At 44.7% G+C, this 14,824-nt stretch overlaps 1 protein-coding gene across 3 annotated transcripts in view; it reads right to left on the bottom strand.

Moving 5' to 3' along the window:
- The window catches only part of rps6ka1 (ribosomal protein S6 kinase a, polypeptide 1), a gene marked incomplete at its 5' end in the record, with an annotated part of 50,786 nt that overhangs the window by 33,715 nt on the left and 2,247 nt on the right, over positions 1-14,824 (bottom strand). The window contains 2 exons of one of the 3 annotated variants that reach the window (XM_079369386.1): positions 2,310-2,354; positions 9,780-10,475. In XM_079369386.1, the coding sequence (XP_079225512.1) occupies positions 2,310-2,354; positions 9,780-9,842 (108 nt within the window). Of the gene's footprint in view, positions 1-2,309; positions 2,355-9,779; positions 10,476-14,824 lie in introns of those variants that run through there. The other 2 variants (XM_079369387.1, XM_079369388.1) reach the window with 2 other exon arrangements.

Here is a 14,824-nt window from a genome sequence, read left to right as displayed (position 1 = left end):
GAAACCAAAACAAACTGCTTCTTAGCGACACCTCCAACCCCCCCCCCCCCTCTCTTTAAACAGACAACAAAAAGGGCACAAAAGAAGTCGCTCAGTTGAAAGCTGTAAACAGAAGCCTGTCAGGAGGCCTTAAGTCACCTTCAATTCCAGGTTAATGGTTCAGTTAAAGCTCAGGAGGGACAATAGCTGCACTGCTGCCTCAGTCAATGCCCCCGTGTGTCTCTTGATAAGACCGAGACAGAAAAATGACTCATTAGAGCTGTGGATGTTCTCTCCGAGGGCAGAGGACAGACTTCACCTCCGAGACACCCAGCGCACACACAAACACACACACACACATCCACACACACCTAAGCATAAGGACAATCACTTTTACTGGTTTTAACGTAAGTTTAAGCATCAAGGGTAACCACCACTCCTCCTCCTCCTCTCTGCTCTTCTCTGTTACCCCCATTAGGTCTGCTGGAGCCAGGTAACTCCCATGGCTGGAGTAGATAACAGCAGCCATTATCAGATTCCCAGCATTTAAACAGCAGCTCGGCATCGATCGCTGCAGCTATACCGGTCTCTACTGCCCTGTCTGCATGGTGCCAGAACGCTCTAAACCAATGCACGACAACTATGATCTAATCCACCCTGCGCGACAGCATTTCTCATACATTCATTTAAAAGCCCGCCGACTCAGTCTCGCCATATAACCGTTAAAATCCATCCTCCTGTTTTTCTGACTTGGTGCGTGTTCGAGAAACCTGATCCAACTCTCCTGCCGACTCGCAGGCTGATAAGCCAGCCGCCTGTTTGGAGAACAGTCTGACAAACATGATTACATAACTGATCACATTACTGAAAGACTCCCCAATCAATTAGAAAAACATGTAACCAACATAATCAGCCAGGTCTGAGTGATAATGAGATACATTCGACCTGTAGCAGAAGCATTAGTGATGCGATTAGGGATTTACTGATGAAATGCGCTGGGCTGATAATGGTTTACAGTTCTCATGTTATTATGTCGATGAGGTGCACTCATCGGTTATCCATTTTTGTTTCAGTGAAAAGCACTTTGTAGGCATCACTGCAATCTGCCCTTTTCTTGTGCCATAAACTAAATTTAAACGTTATTTATCGTTATCATTTTTTTCAATACCTCTGGTTTTAAACGAGCACTGGTGAGATCTTTACTGAATTAAAATCATAAAGTGATGTGGCCCCTGGGTTTGTCAGATATGAGAGCAGTTATCAGGTCAGCAGGTGTTGCAGCGATGGAAGCGGGCGGTGGAACTGCTTCAGATAGAAGTGATTGTACCCAAGCTAAAAGCATGTTTCTAATAAGCTCCAGCAGCTTATTTTGAAACAAATATTGGAGAGTTTCCTTATTTCCTTATTTATGTTGTTAAAATTATAGATCCTACCATGAAAGGTTTAAAGCTGTGACCGGCCCTGCTCGCTTTGTGACGCCTCCACTTTTCTATCTACCTCTGAGCCCTCCGCTCGGCCAAACTTGTCCTGAGCTGAAAGAAAAATACAACGTCCTCCTCAGGCTGTGTCCCCTCTTGAGAGCAAATGCATTCGAAAAAAAAAAAAAAAGGCCAAGCAGAGAGGGAACATTTCCTCATCCTCTGCTTCACGGCCAGAGAGTAATAGTCTGTAAAAAGGAGACAGGATCATGTTTCAGAGTCGGACAATATAGCGAGGAGGAGAGCCGGGCCAGGAGGCAGGAAAGGGCTGACTCAATGCTTCTCACTGTGTGTGTGTGTGTGTGTGTGTGTGTGTGTGCGCGTGTGTGTGTGTCAGCATAACGTGTCAACATGTGAACAGGACACATGAGGCTGCCCTATTATATTGACCCAAACACATCCCTCCAAACAGCAGCTGGACTGTGGCTCGCTCAGCCTGCTCGGCCAGGATTCATCATATGAAATTCTTGCCAGCAGATGCACTTTGAGTTCCGTTGACGCAATTGTGAAAAAGAATGACGCACGAGAACTTATTTGCGCGGACGTGAGAAGAATGCGACGCCATTCTTTTCTTTTTCTCCCTTTTAGCGGGGACAAAAAAATGTCTGAAAGTGTAAAACTCACACAGGAATTTGTCTTGGGATTGAAAGTGGCCTTCACATGAAAGCCAAAGAATTCAGAAGAGGGGTCCAAATCCTGAGTCTAATTCATTGGATGTCAAGCTGCTCTAATACTGAGTCACATTTGTGTGTGTGTGTGTGTGTGTGTGTGTGTGTGTGTGTGTGTGTGTTTTTGTGCACGAGCGCGTGTTTCTCTGACTTTGTGCTCATGCGTCCCAGAGATTCAACGCACCTTGACAGCAGGCGTGACTCCATCCTCAGTCGTGCTCTGCCCATTCTGTGGAGAAAGCAGATGTGAGAGTCAGTCAGAATGTGTGACAGTACATACATCATTGTGTATAGAGAGAGAGAGAGAGAGAGAGAGAGAGAGAGAGAGAGAGAGAGAGCGGAGTCGCACACAGAGAATATCTGCTGTGTGGGTGGCGGCGGTTCATTGTATCCAGCACTTTGCTCCTTGGCTGGCAAACCTAATAACGTTGGGCTGCGACACAAACGCACATCCTTCATCCTTTCCCCCCCTCTGTGTGCGCAAGTCCCGCTGAAAGGCTAATTATAGGCATTTGGAAAACAAAAGGCTCACCTGAGGCTGCTCGGTAAACTCAGCATGCGAGTTTGTGGATGGAAGACTTTGAACATACAGCAGACAGGTGAGCTCTGGTTCGCTTGCATAGAGGACAGACTGAGGCCCGTTTACACGGAGACGCCGTGACAGAAACGCATCGAAACGACGCCACTCCGGATTCAAAGTACAGACCGTCTTGCCTGGGTGAAAACGAGGTAGTTCTCACGCCCGGCCAGTAGTGAGCAGGGGAACTTTACAGCGCGACACTCACCAGTACAACCACTACCTCCACAACATCCTCTTTAGCGGCTAGTTCTCCCAAGTCTTACCCAAACGCTCCGTATGGTCGCCCTGTGCTCGGGTAAAGGTTGAACAATTTGCCGCAAGTGTTCAATGCTCTTTCGGCGGCGACATACACAGTATCATATCAAGGTTCTGTTTATACAACGCGAATAGCTGCTGAAGCACATAGCACAAGCGAATCCGCCGCCATTGTTGTTTATGGTTTTTTTGTTCAATGTCCAACTGTATGGAGGGGGGAGGTGTGGTGACGTGCGATACGCCCCCCGCATCAGTTTCACTCCACCCTGGAGGTCGGATTCAAAAGCTTGCGTTTTCACCCCCGTGAAACACAGACGCCGTGTGAACGAAAGGCCAATCAGATACTCAACTGTTTTGTTTTACTGTCACAGCGTCTCCGGGGAAACGGGGCCTGAGAGGCTACATGAGTTTGTGAGAATCACAGAAGTTTTTTCTTCTGGACGCCCGGGGCATTTTAGCTTCTGAATTTGAAGTTCCCCGCCCCCCCCCCCCCGACGAGCAGTCCTGCACCAGACAAAAGGGACGTGTATCTGAAGAGATCTAATCCCATAAATATTCTTTAGAAGTTTATGAATCTGTCCCATATCCATAATGATTATGGAGCGGGGGGATATCTGATCTGTCACAGATGCTTATAGTGATCTTACCCGCATACCAATTTTTGCAATACGTCCTTAAAGATCAGAATAGCAGAGTCACATATGAGAAGGCCGAGATCTGACAAATTGCATCACTCGATTTGACGGCCCCTGAAACATACTTTAAAGTTGATTCACTTTAAAACTAGCTGGACTATCTGAGCAGATGGAGGGTCAAACGTTTACACACAGGGTTAGCATGAGACGCTAACACAAGGTAAACTGTTGCTCAATATTGCACACGTTTGCACCTTTCCTTCTTGATGTGAGGAAAGATTGGAAGCAGAGTTTTAAATGTATATTTCACCGGTAGGTCTTCAGATTTTGAATGTTCGAGGGTTCTTCTAATTTTAAGTTGACTAAAGAGAAAATAAAATCAAGCGGGTGGGGCGGCGTGTGGTCTGTGACGCGTCGCGTGTCCCATGTACGCCGGTCAAAGGTTGGACTACGATCGAGGCCCCTTCGCTGCACGTCATCCCCCCCTCTCTCTCCTCCGAACATTTCCTGTCTCTCTTTACTCGTCCAATTCAACAAATGCAAAAAAAAAGTCCCCCCGAGACTTTAACTTTAAGTAAGTGATCGTGTCAGACCTGTTAAAGCCGCAGCTTAAGTCTTTCTACAGGATGATGATCACCCTTGACAAGTACTTTACAAGGATGGATGGATAATGATGATGATGATGAACATCTCCTTTCTTTTAAAACGTTTAAAGTCAATACTCCTGAGTCCAGAGTCAAGTATTCTAGCCAAGTGTGAGAAGCCCATAAGTAACCCCCCCCTCTCCTCTTTCCTCTTTGTTATCAGCTCCAGAGAGGTGACCCTGAGGCAGTTCACTTCCCTCTTACATTCCCCACTTCCTTCTTCCTCTTCCTTCAGACTGCACCAAACAAGAGAGACGGGGACACTTCACACGATGACAAGCAGTGGCCTCGACGATCAAACAGTTTGCAGCGAGATACGAAGGACTCACAGGAAAGGAAAAAAAAAGACACTTCTGATTTTATACACTGTCTGTGTAACACTTGAGATTACACTCTACTTCCCTCGTGGACACTGAATGTACTTCCAAAGTCTCAGGCTAATGTTTTACTCGAGCACAAAGAGCATTAGAATTTGATGTGTTTTTGTGCAGGCTGCAATCTGAAGGGAGAAAATCAAATTTACCAAAGCATCAAGTTGTGAGGTCGGACAAACACCTAAAATTCTCAATATCCGGAGGAACCGATGGCTTCGAGGATGAATTAAGTAGTGGTTAGTACCAGCTGAAACTTTTCTTTTCTTTTTTTTTCCCCCTCAAAGTGCTGAAAGCAGTTTCACTTTCACAGCACAACAAAAAGACAAACGAAGCAACGTCAGCAGACGAGCTGTTCCTGGGGCTGCCCACTCACTCTGCGGTAGACGAGAGGGAAGAACTACGGCAGCCCAAAGAGGAGCGATTATTGGAAATCCTGATTTTCCACACATGCGATTTATTGACGAGACAGATTTATCACCCCGCCCTCGTCAGTAGTGATGTAACGATTCAACTCACGATCTATTTTTCGAGGTAATCGGGAGGTGACCGGAGCTTCTCATCGTGATGTCGATTAAATACGGCGTCACGTTGTTCGTGCTTTTTGTGAAGTTCTCTTCTCAACTCTTTTTCTTTTTCTGTCCTGAGGAAGCAAAAAAAGGCTTCGACCGCCATGATAACGCCTGCTGACGCTCACATTACTGCCACTCATTTCTCAGAGTACACATTCGAACCTTGAAACCTTTGAATCATGTTTTTAACTGCCTCATGATTCATCTTTACATCCCTGCTATATAATTATTAGAAACACTTCACATGTTCACGTTCTGACTCTTCCTTTGAGTTCATCTTCCACTCGACGCGGCGTGTCTGTCTGTCTTTGTGTAACCTAATGTGTAGAAGACAAACAGTAAGACTTCTGCGTGTGCAAGTTTAACTGTCAGGAGTGTGTGTGTGTGTGTGTGTGTGCATGTGTGTGTGGTCAGTCAGCAGTGCTTCAGCCGCGTTGCCTCTCAACACATTTCGCCCTCATTAGCTTTGCATGGCTGATCCAAGTGGCCCAGTTAATGGTGCTTTCCCTCCCCTGGGCTCCCTCAATGAGAGCACAGGCATGCACACGCACACAAACAACCACATCATCTACACAAAGCTCAAAGCCGAACATGTTAATAAGCAAACATTACCGGAATGTATTCAAAAAAACATTGTGTGAATAATGTGCAACGGTGGAAATGTGCAAACGTTTACAGCTCAGCCTGAGAGTACAACAGCAGAACTCGTCATTTCTCACAGGACTCTGATACCATTCTGGAAAGTAAACAATCTGAGCGCGCTGCAGCTGTGTGCGTTTGATAGATTCATCTGTGTTTTAACAGCCAGATTGGAGCGGCGCTACTCGGTAACTAGGCAACTAAGAAATACAATCACCACGCTCTTGTCTGTGCCTGTAATCCTGTCTGACTGAATTTCTCGTAATCTCACTTTCCAGCATGTATTGACAGCGGGTCACATTACTAATGTCCCTTTCTGGTAAATGCTAAAAAAAATAGATTAGAAAGCTATTTCTAGCTTTCTTTTTTAGCGGGCGCCTCCTTTACATGAATAGACAGTTTCTCTTCCTCGCCTCTGCACCTCAGCCTGCATGCAAATCATATTAAATGTGTACATTTTCTTTACACACTGATCACTTTTTTTTTTCTTTTTTTTTTTTTTAAATGGAGAAGTCAAAAGGAAAGCTCCTCCAGCAAACTGTTGTGTTATCACATGCCCACCCGGCCCTGCTCAGGTGTTCCTCGGGTCACACCCAGATTAGCTGAAGCTAAGCCTACGTACATGCACAGGAACTCGGTGAACCACGAGTTCTCTCAGTGTGCACTTCTGACCACGCCTGGCGAGCAAACATGACACGAAGTCCCTCCTTCCAGCTCACTTTCTCCTCTATGTGATGCGTTGGCGTAACAAGTGAAGAAACTCCTCTGTGGTGGTACAAAGTCCTTTCTCTCTCGTCCACCTCCCAGAATGTAAAAGTCAGGGCTCCTATGATGAAACACATACTGATGAGATTATTCAAAAGTCTGCAAATAAGAAGTAGGGCTCGACAATGTTAGGTAGAGAAAGAAAATCCTATGCCGATATATCAGCCAATATCAACTGGGGGCGGGGCTTCAAGAAAAAAATGAATAACTCATGTGCTCTGAAAAAGAAACAAAAAAAAAAATCTGTCATCTGTAGCAGTTTGTAAACATGTAAAACTTTGACCAATGTCGGCACTCGGTACAGGTTTTATAAACCTATCAAGCCACTCGAGCCCACACTCAAAGCATGAGCTGAAATCTGCTTCTGGACCAATGGCGTTAGTGCATGTAAGTGAGGGGCGGGGCTTTAGAGGGAGGACAACCCTGCCTTTAAGATCAAACATCAAAAACGTTGGTTTGGTTCATTTAAATATTATATACGAGTGAATATTCTGATGACTTGTTGCCACGGACAACCACTTCTATAAGTTTATGTTGAGCCCTGCATGCTGACTCCGATTGATTATGAGTGACACATTGACATGTTGGGAGCTCAGCTACTAGAACGCGTGGCTGTTTAAAAAAATAAAAAATAAAAAAAAATAAAAATAAAAAAGGAGTTAAAGTCATGAAAGTACAACGTCAAAAACAAGGAGCGAACAGAAAGGTGGAGAGTGGAAACAGCAGATTGCAAAAAAGGAGAAATCACGTTCAATGAAGCATCCAAATGAAACAGTCCGGGACAGATGAAAAGACAGACGCCTCCGGCCCAGGCGTTCGCCAGCACTGCTGCCCAACATTTGTCAAATCAAAGATGCAGCGAGACGATGCCAGATAATCTGCATTTCCCACCTGTAGTGCCAGCGTTTAAGAACAGAACTAAAGCGCTGCTTCTCTTGTTTGAACAGATCTGTTCTCGGCGTTGGACGGTTCAGGAGGTAAGTGACTCAGCTGGGACGGGAGAGGCATGATGATTTATTGAAAGGTTTTTTTTTTTATCAGAGCTGATTCACTGAGAAGTTAATTCATACTCGACGTGATGAATAAAAATCAAACAAACATTTGTGAATAGCTCTCTTTACACTCCCGGCTCTGAAGCACAAAAAAAGGCTGTGTGGCTGATTTCCATTCATGACACCTCTGCTTCCAAACACAGGCCCTCGGATAATGAGCAACGTGGAAGCAGACTTGTCACCAGCTGCCGAACCCTCGCACATCATCTGTGCTGATGAAAGCGCCGTGGAGGGGATCTGGTTTTCAGCCTGTCTTGTATTTCCTTTAAATCAGTCCAGTCTTTGTTCCATCTGAGCTACTTCCTGCTTGGCTCTTCAAAAATGTTAAACAGGCATGGCCACCGGTCTCAGCTGAACCCGAGGGTCTCTCTCTCTCTCTCTCTCTCTCTCTATCATGGGTGCAGGTGTCTGGAAGGTTTGTGACAACGACACGACATCACGACTCTTACTGTAACGGACAGCTTCTTGTGTGAACAAATCAGTTTCTCACACTGCAGATGCTTCCATGTGAGAGCCCAAAATAAGATCTCCTTTTCATGCACGTAGAAAGGCTCAAATTTACACACTGCTACTATTTATTCTTTTTTTTTTTCCTCTTAGCAATGATCTCACCAACGAGCTCATCCAAACTCGGTGTATTTTTACAGACAGAAACTTAGCACTCTTCACAGGTTCTGCACCACCATCTGTTCCGCTGTGATATGCTCCTCAGCCAGCTCACATGCTGCAGGATACTGTAAACAGTCTGCAGGAACAAGCTCCATCATCATGACACCGCCTCTAAACGGCTCCGAATGCTTCTTCTGTGAGGCTTCCCCATTCATCATAAAGCACAATCCAAAAAAAAACAACATTTGAGGTAAAAATCAACTCGACAACTGTGCAATCAGTAATGTCTACTTCTGTCTGCGTGCCGGCAGTCGTTGCATTAATTACACAGCTAAATGAGTGTAAATTAAACGAGCCCTTGTGTGTGTCTGGATCAGGCCCGGAGTCTAGCTCGGGTTGAGAGAATAAAGATGATCATCACTCACAACTCTTGATTACATTTAAATTCCCATCGAACCAGACAGGCTGTTGTCTTTCATTTAGACTGATGGGGACAATCAGGAGTGTTCTTTTACACACACACACACACACACGCACACGCACACACCTCCTCCTCACCTGCGTCACTGGAAGATTCAGGTTCGAGTCAACGAAAGAGGCAATTTATCACATTGGACAGGTTGCTTCCACACAGCTCGTGTGTGGTGTTCAGAGCCTGCTCATTTTTTAAGCAACCAGTCTGCTGAAGAGGTCATGAAGGACAATGCTGTGTGAGGGTCACAGGGTCTATATTATGCATATCAAGCAAAATATAACGTGTGCATTTCTGTTGTGCAATCAGCCGACATAAAACTCTATGGAAGGCAGGAAATGTGTGTGTGTGTGTGTGTGTGTGTGTGTGTGTGTGTGTGTGTGTGTGTGTGTGTGTGTGTGTGTGTGTTCAATAAAGCATGTTTCAACTATGAATCTGTACAAAAAGAAAGGGGCGGGAGAAGAACTTCTCATCGTGAACATTTCAAAAGTCAAGCTTCAGGTTAGACATTTTAAACTTTCTTTCATTGTACCACTTTAAATGAAGCGGCGATGAGACTGTAGGTTTCCTTTTCGATCACACTGTTCTCCTCTCTCTGGCTCCAAGCTCACACTGAGATGCACAAGAGTGAAAGAAGAAGGAGGAGGAGGAAGTGAGGAATGTCTAACTTGAGCTCTGGATGTACAAATATGGGTCATCATTTCGAGGCTTCTGTTGGGCTGGAAATAAGAAACCTCTTCTAGAAATGTCAAATGTAAACTGCATTGTGTCTTACCTTGATTTAGAAAAAAGGCACACTTTATTTAAACCCAATATTTACATAATGGATGTCATACAACCCTCAGAACTGTTTGATGGTTTGGTATAAACCCTGACTTAATTAAGTGCAATTAAAACACAACTTTTTTCCTGCACATTGGTGACTCGTGAACACCTTAAACTGTGCAGCGATGTGCCCATTGCCCATGCGCCATTTTTAAATTGCAGCTACTTCTTTGACCTAACCAACTTAAATAAATAAAAAAAACAATTGGTGCACAGTAACGTCACCTTTCATTACCTCTGTCTCCAGCTGCACTAGTTCCATAGTGGGCCATGGCTCCGCAATCTGTGCAAGAGGCATTTTCGCAGGATTCTCAGGTTTCTCCCTCCGCTGCTTAAATGTGTGCTCCTCCTGTCAAGTGCAGTTCAGTGAAGAGGAGGAGGAAGAAGAAGAAGCTCCAAAGTCCAGGTAGAGTAGATTTAGCAGCACTTTGCTCCAGACTCAGAGAGGGTGGACGCGCATGCACACGCTTGTAGCTTTACGCACCAATTGTAATCCCTTGCCTTTGACTTCGCCGTCTGTGTGCCACTTGTGCGTGTTTGTTTGGGGAGATAATCCAGCAGGAAACACGCACAGAAACCGTTTGACAAAGCGCTTCTCTGGAGGGTAAACGCGCGTTGGCTTCTCTTGATTTGGGCTTTTACCCGCAGGAGAGGAGAAATCAGTGCCAAACAGTGTGATCAGAGCTCATCCACACGGCAGAATCTTTAAGTGCCACCTGAAGGAATTAACAAGGGTCCCCCTCTGTGTTCAATCGACGCTGTTATCAGCTCCTGACGTCTTCCTCCCCGTGTGTGGCTGTGATTTCTCCCCGGGCAGAAAGCGAACACCTCGCTCAGTCCGCCTGCTTTTCCCAACAGAGACCTCAGAGTGGCTCTGTAGTACGAGCAGCCTCCAAACTCGAGCTGTTATTGGCAGACTCCAGCAGGATATCATCCAAGCCGACACCCCCTCCTTTTTTTTTCTTCCATTTGTTCCGCCCAGGTCCGATTCCGCCCCCATCTGGCGCAGAGAGGAACTGCAACGACGTAATGCAAGCGTTGGAGGCTGCTTTTTCATGAACGAGAGGCTCATTTCTTTGATGCTTTTGGTGCAGCAGGTTCATCAGTGGAGGATAGATCCTCTGCGTTTCAGGGGAAAAAGCTGTCAATCAAATCATGAAGAGCAATGGAGAAATCTGGCTTACATGATGTTAATAAATAGCAGGCCAGTGCAGGAATGTGCAACTTCAACACCTTTAACACTTTGCACCAAAAAACACTTTGCTGTATTCTCTCAGTTCTATGAAAATAGATTTAGTGCACACTGCCTTTGACCCTACACTGGCTGCAAATGTTGCATAACAAAGATTACCCAACAACGCAACGTAAAGAAGAAAGAATAAGAGAGTGAAGTTTGAGTCGTGACCAGTTTTTTTTTTTTCCGGATATTGATGCAGCGCTCTTTTCATTGACAACAGCCCTTGAGATGGTCCTTGTATTTTTCAGTGATACAATACACACACCTCTCCTCAGCTTCATTCACCGCAGAGTGAATTTTTTTTTTTGCTCGGCTGTATAACTATGGTTACTATTGGCAACTGGAGAGCATCAAATGCTCGCCTCGACCGTGGATGGAGTCGTTAAATTTGGTTCAAATTAGGACGGCCTTTGACAGAAACATAAAAAAGACTTAATGCTGGGGATACATGGAGCTTGTGATGAGATCAAAAGCCTTTTGATTGATATTTTTATCCAACTGTTGTTCAATAAAAATTCTCCCTGAGACACCAAAGAACACAGATATGAACTCTTAAAGAGACAATGCTCCCTGGTGTGAATGCTGTTGTGGTCTTTGACTCAGATTTCCGTTATTCTTGCTTTATGCTTACATTTTGACGCTTTAGAAGAATCTGTTTGGCTTTAAAGTAAAAAAAAAAAAAGAGAAATGCACTCTGTATTTTTCCTCTTTAAAAAAAAATAGGCCAAGCATGTGTGGAAGCATTTCAATTATTGATGCCTCCAAAGTCTGACTTTAAAAACAAATCAGAGGGAAAACGCTTCAGTAAGAATATTATGCATGTGTCACTTTAAGATAAAATAAAATGACAAAAGCATCAGCTCTCCAGTGTGAAGATTAGAATAGTCAGTGGTGATTCTAGACTCTTCAGGGGCCAAAGGCTAAATCAATTGGGGGGGCCCTCCAACCAGCGTCCATCACCATCGTCCGATCTAAACTCCTCTTTTTTTCTCTCCTGTAGGCGGATAATTCCTCCCCACCTCTCTTTGTTTCATTGAGGAACGCTGTCACATGGGGACCCCTGAGGGAGGTTCCCTACTGCTTTTGCAAAACGTGGGTCCCAAGCCTGTCTGTTCACAAGCAGCGCCAAGCAGAATCGGTTTTACATGCAAACCCTTGTCTGTTCACTGACACATCCCTCCATGTCCAGGCTGATCTTCCTGCTCATTTTATTTGTATATTTTCAAGACACTACACTTTGAAAGTGCGCTCCTTGTGCACAATAACACACAAACATGTATGATAACAAATACCACTATGTTTGTTTGCGTCCTCTCTTTCCGCACGTCATGGAAGGAGAAGGAAGTCAAGAGAGAGCGAGAGAGAGAGAGAGAGAGAGAGCCTTTACGGTTCATTAATCTTCTGATAAATCCAAAGCACCAAAGGGTGGTCAGAAGGTCTACGTACAGTAAGAGGACAGTCATCCATCATGCACCTGCTGTACGTAAGATTCAATGTCACCACCTCCCGAAAGCTCACACTGACCCGTCAATTTGTCTCGATGATTGATGGGCAGCTCCTCATAGCCCCTTATCACTCGAGTTTGGCTTTTTTTATTTAGTGCAGCTGTGCAACACACCACTGATCCTCCTCTCCTCTCCTCCTTTCTCCTCTCCTCTCTCCTCCATTCTTCTCTCCCATCCTCTTTCCCTTTATGTCTTCCCATCACCATTATGCGAAGGACATTTTCTACTATGATTCTGAACATCTGTTATAGCTGCCGTTGTCCAATATGATGAATTGGAGACACTCAGTTTGATCTTGTGGTCAAAGTGAAAGGTGTAATAAAGACGGTATGAATAGAAAGGAGATGATCGTGCAAATTTACGTTTGAAGAAAAAGAGAGGGAAAGCTCGATTTCATAGGCTATTATTTCAAAAAGAAAGATAAAAGTCAATACTCTGTTAGCAAAGAGTCACATGTGGCCAGAAGGAGACCACTTCCTGTAAAAACAGACAACCTTTGAAAAGGACAGAGATTGTGATTGACGTGTTTGCTCTTAGATGTGGCGTGTGCGTTCACTCCGGCTGCAGGCGAGCTTATCCTTCTTTTTTATTCATGCTGCTTCAGTGACGTCACAGGTGACAGCGCCGATGACTCAGAGGTGTCTCCCGTCCATTGACTCCAGGGACACCCTACCCCCCTCCTTCATCTCCAGACAAGAAGCATCATGGGTAATGTGACTCAGTTCATGTGCACTGAAGCAAGAGTTCACCCGTGCTCGTCGGTGTATCGATGCACGAGTGTTTGTAGACAGCAGAGCGTGTCCCTAAATCACATTCACTGTTGTCTTACTTCATTTCCAGATGGAGACGAGAGGCAGAAGGATGCTGAGTACTCACTTGGAGAAACAATGAATCATACATTATGTAGTTCCCTCCAATCAGCAGAAAACAGTTGTATTAGAATGCAAATACATGCACGCTCAAACTGTGAAGTGGCAGCTGCTCCTGAAACAGCACCTGGAAAAATTCAACTGTGCGATCATGAGCACTGCTCCTCTCTGATAATGTTACTCCTTTAAAGTCTTTAGACTGGTACTGAGACCTTCTGATACCAGCGACATTAACAAATACAGTATACATCTTGATGGAAAACACTTGTTGCTGGCAGTTAGCTAGCTGTGGCTAACAGTACGCTCTCCGCTAACAAAACACTGTTGTTTTCTTTAGTTACATCTGGATTTACTGTGCTTATAAAACCTGTTGAATTAGGATGAGAATAATACATCGTGGGGAACAGACTCAAGTTCAAGACAATACCTCAAAACCCCTCTTTAGTTAATATCTAAACAGCAATGCCAGTACCGACATAATACTGGTCCCATTACTGATACCAGTGCATCCATGTCAACCTGTTATCAGTATCCCAATCACAACAATTCCCTTTTAACATGAGCCGTTTCAAAGTGTGTGAACCTGAATTACATCAAAAAAGAGGATTATGACGATAATAATAATCCATGGGATTCATTTGTTGATGCAAATCCAGTCTAGGAAGTGACTCCACTTGAAGCCAAGAGCTGAACACTGAATGTTTAACCACCAGCCCACAATGTAGATAAATACCACAGTCTTAATGGACATGATATTTCCCGTTACAACTCGCCATATGAAGCAGATTTCATCTCATTTTGCTATAAATCTAATGATGTGGGCGTGTGTCGGGTTTCTACAAGACTGAGTCCAGACCGTTGCTGATAATAGCTGCTTAGCTGAGCTCACTGAGCAAACGTCTGCAGTGCAAGGAGCACCATCATCAGTGCGGCCACAGCAAAGAGCAAATTAATTAGCTGCTCAACAGTGCGGCACAGGTAATTATCAGATCCCTCCTGACTGAACGTAGCAGGAGAAGAGTCTGTGCCGCGTCCAGATGAAGAACAAATAGCACAGAAGTACTTCAAACTCCAGCAGAATCATCATTTATCACAGCAATGGCTGATGGGACAGCGTGGCTACAGAAGGACTGGGAAGGGAAAGCTGATTGGTCAAACAATAAAGGGAGCTTGGGAAGGAGAGAGAGAGAGAGAGAGAGAGAGAGAGAGAGAGAGAGAGAGAGAGAGAGAGGTGAAGAGAGGGCCAGTGTGGCTTACCACTGTTGTTTCCTTCTCTACATTTTGCAGTTACAGAGTGTGCTGACTCCATAATGTGACCGCTGCGTGTTCTCTGTCAAGCTAACATAGCGAGTTGAGACTTGATTTTGTTTCTCTGGTATTCGGGATGGGCTGAGCACAGAAAAACACACCTTTGAGATGAAGTTCAATAGAAAAGAAGATGCGGTAAGACTGCAGAGTGTTTCTGAATTCCACTTTGAAACATTTTAAAGAAGCAGAAGAGAGTTTTAGTTTTCAAGGCTGGGGAATTAAAATAAGTGCAAACAGTTGATAAATTACTTGCAATATAGAAAGTGCTGTTATGAAGTCAAACTGTTTATATTGGACGAGATGATGGAAGAGTGCTGCAGGCTTTAAGCAAGAATGGACAAGAACTTTGCAATCCAATTGG

Source organism: Symphodus melops (assembly GCF_947650265.1).
Source record: "Symphodus melops genome assembly, chromosome: 19".
In the NCBI taxonomy this organism is placed as follows: domain Eukaryota; kingdom Metazoa; phylum Chordata; class Actinopteri; order Labriformes; family Labridae; genus Symphodus; species Symphodus melops.
Note: the sequence above shows the minus strand (reverse complement) of the source record. Positions and strands in the feature narration are given on the sequence as shown.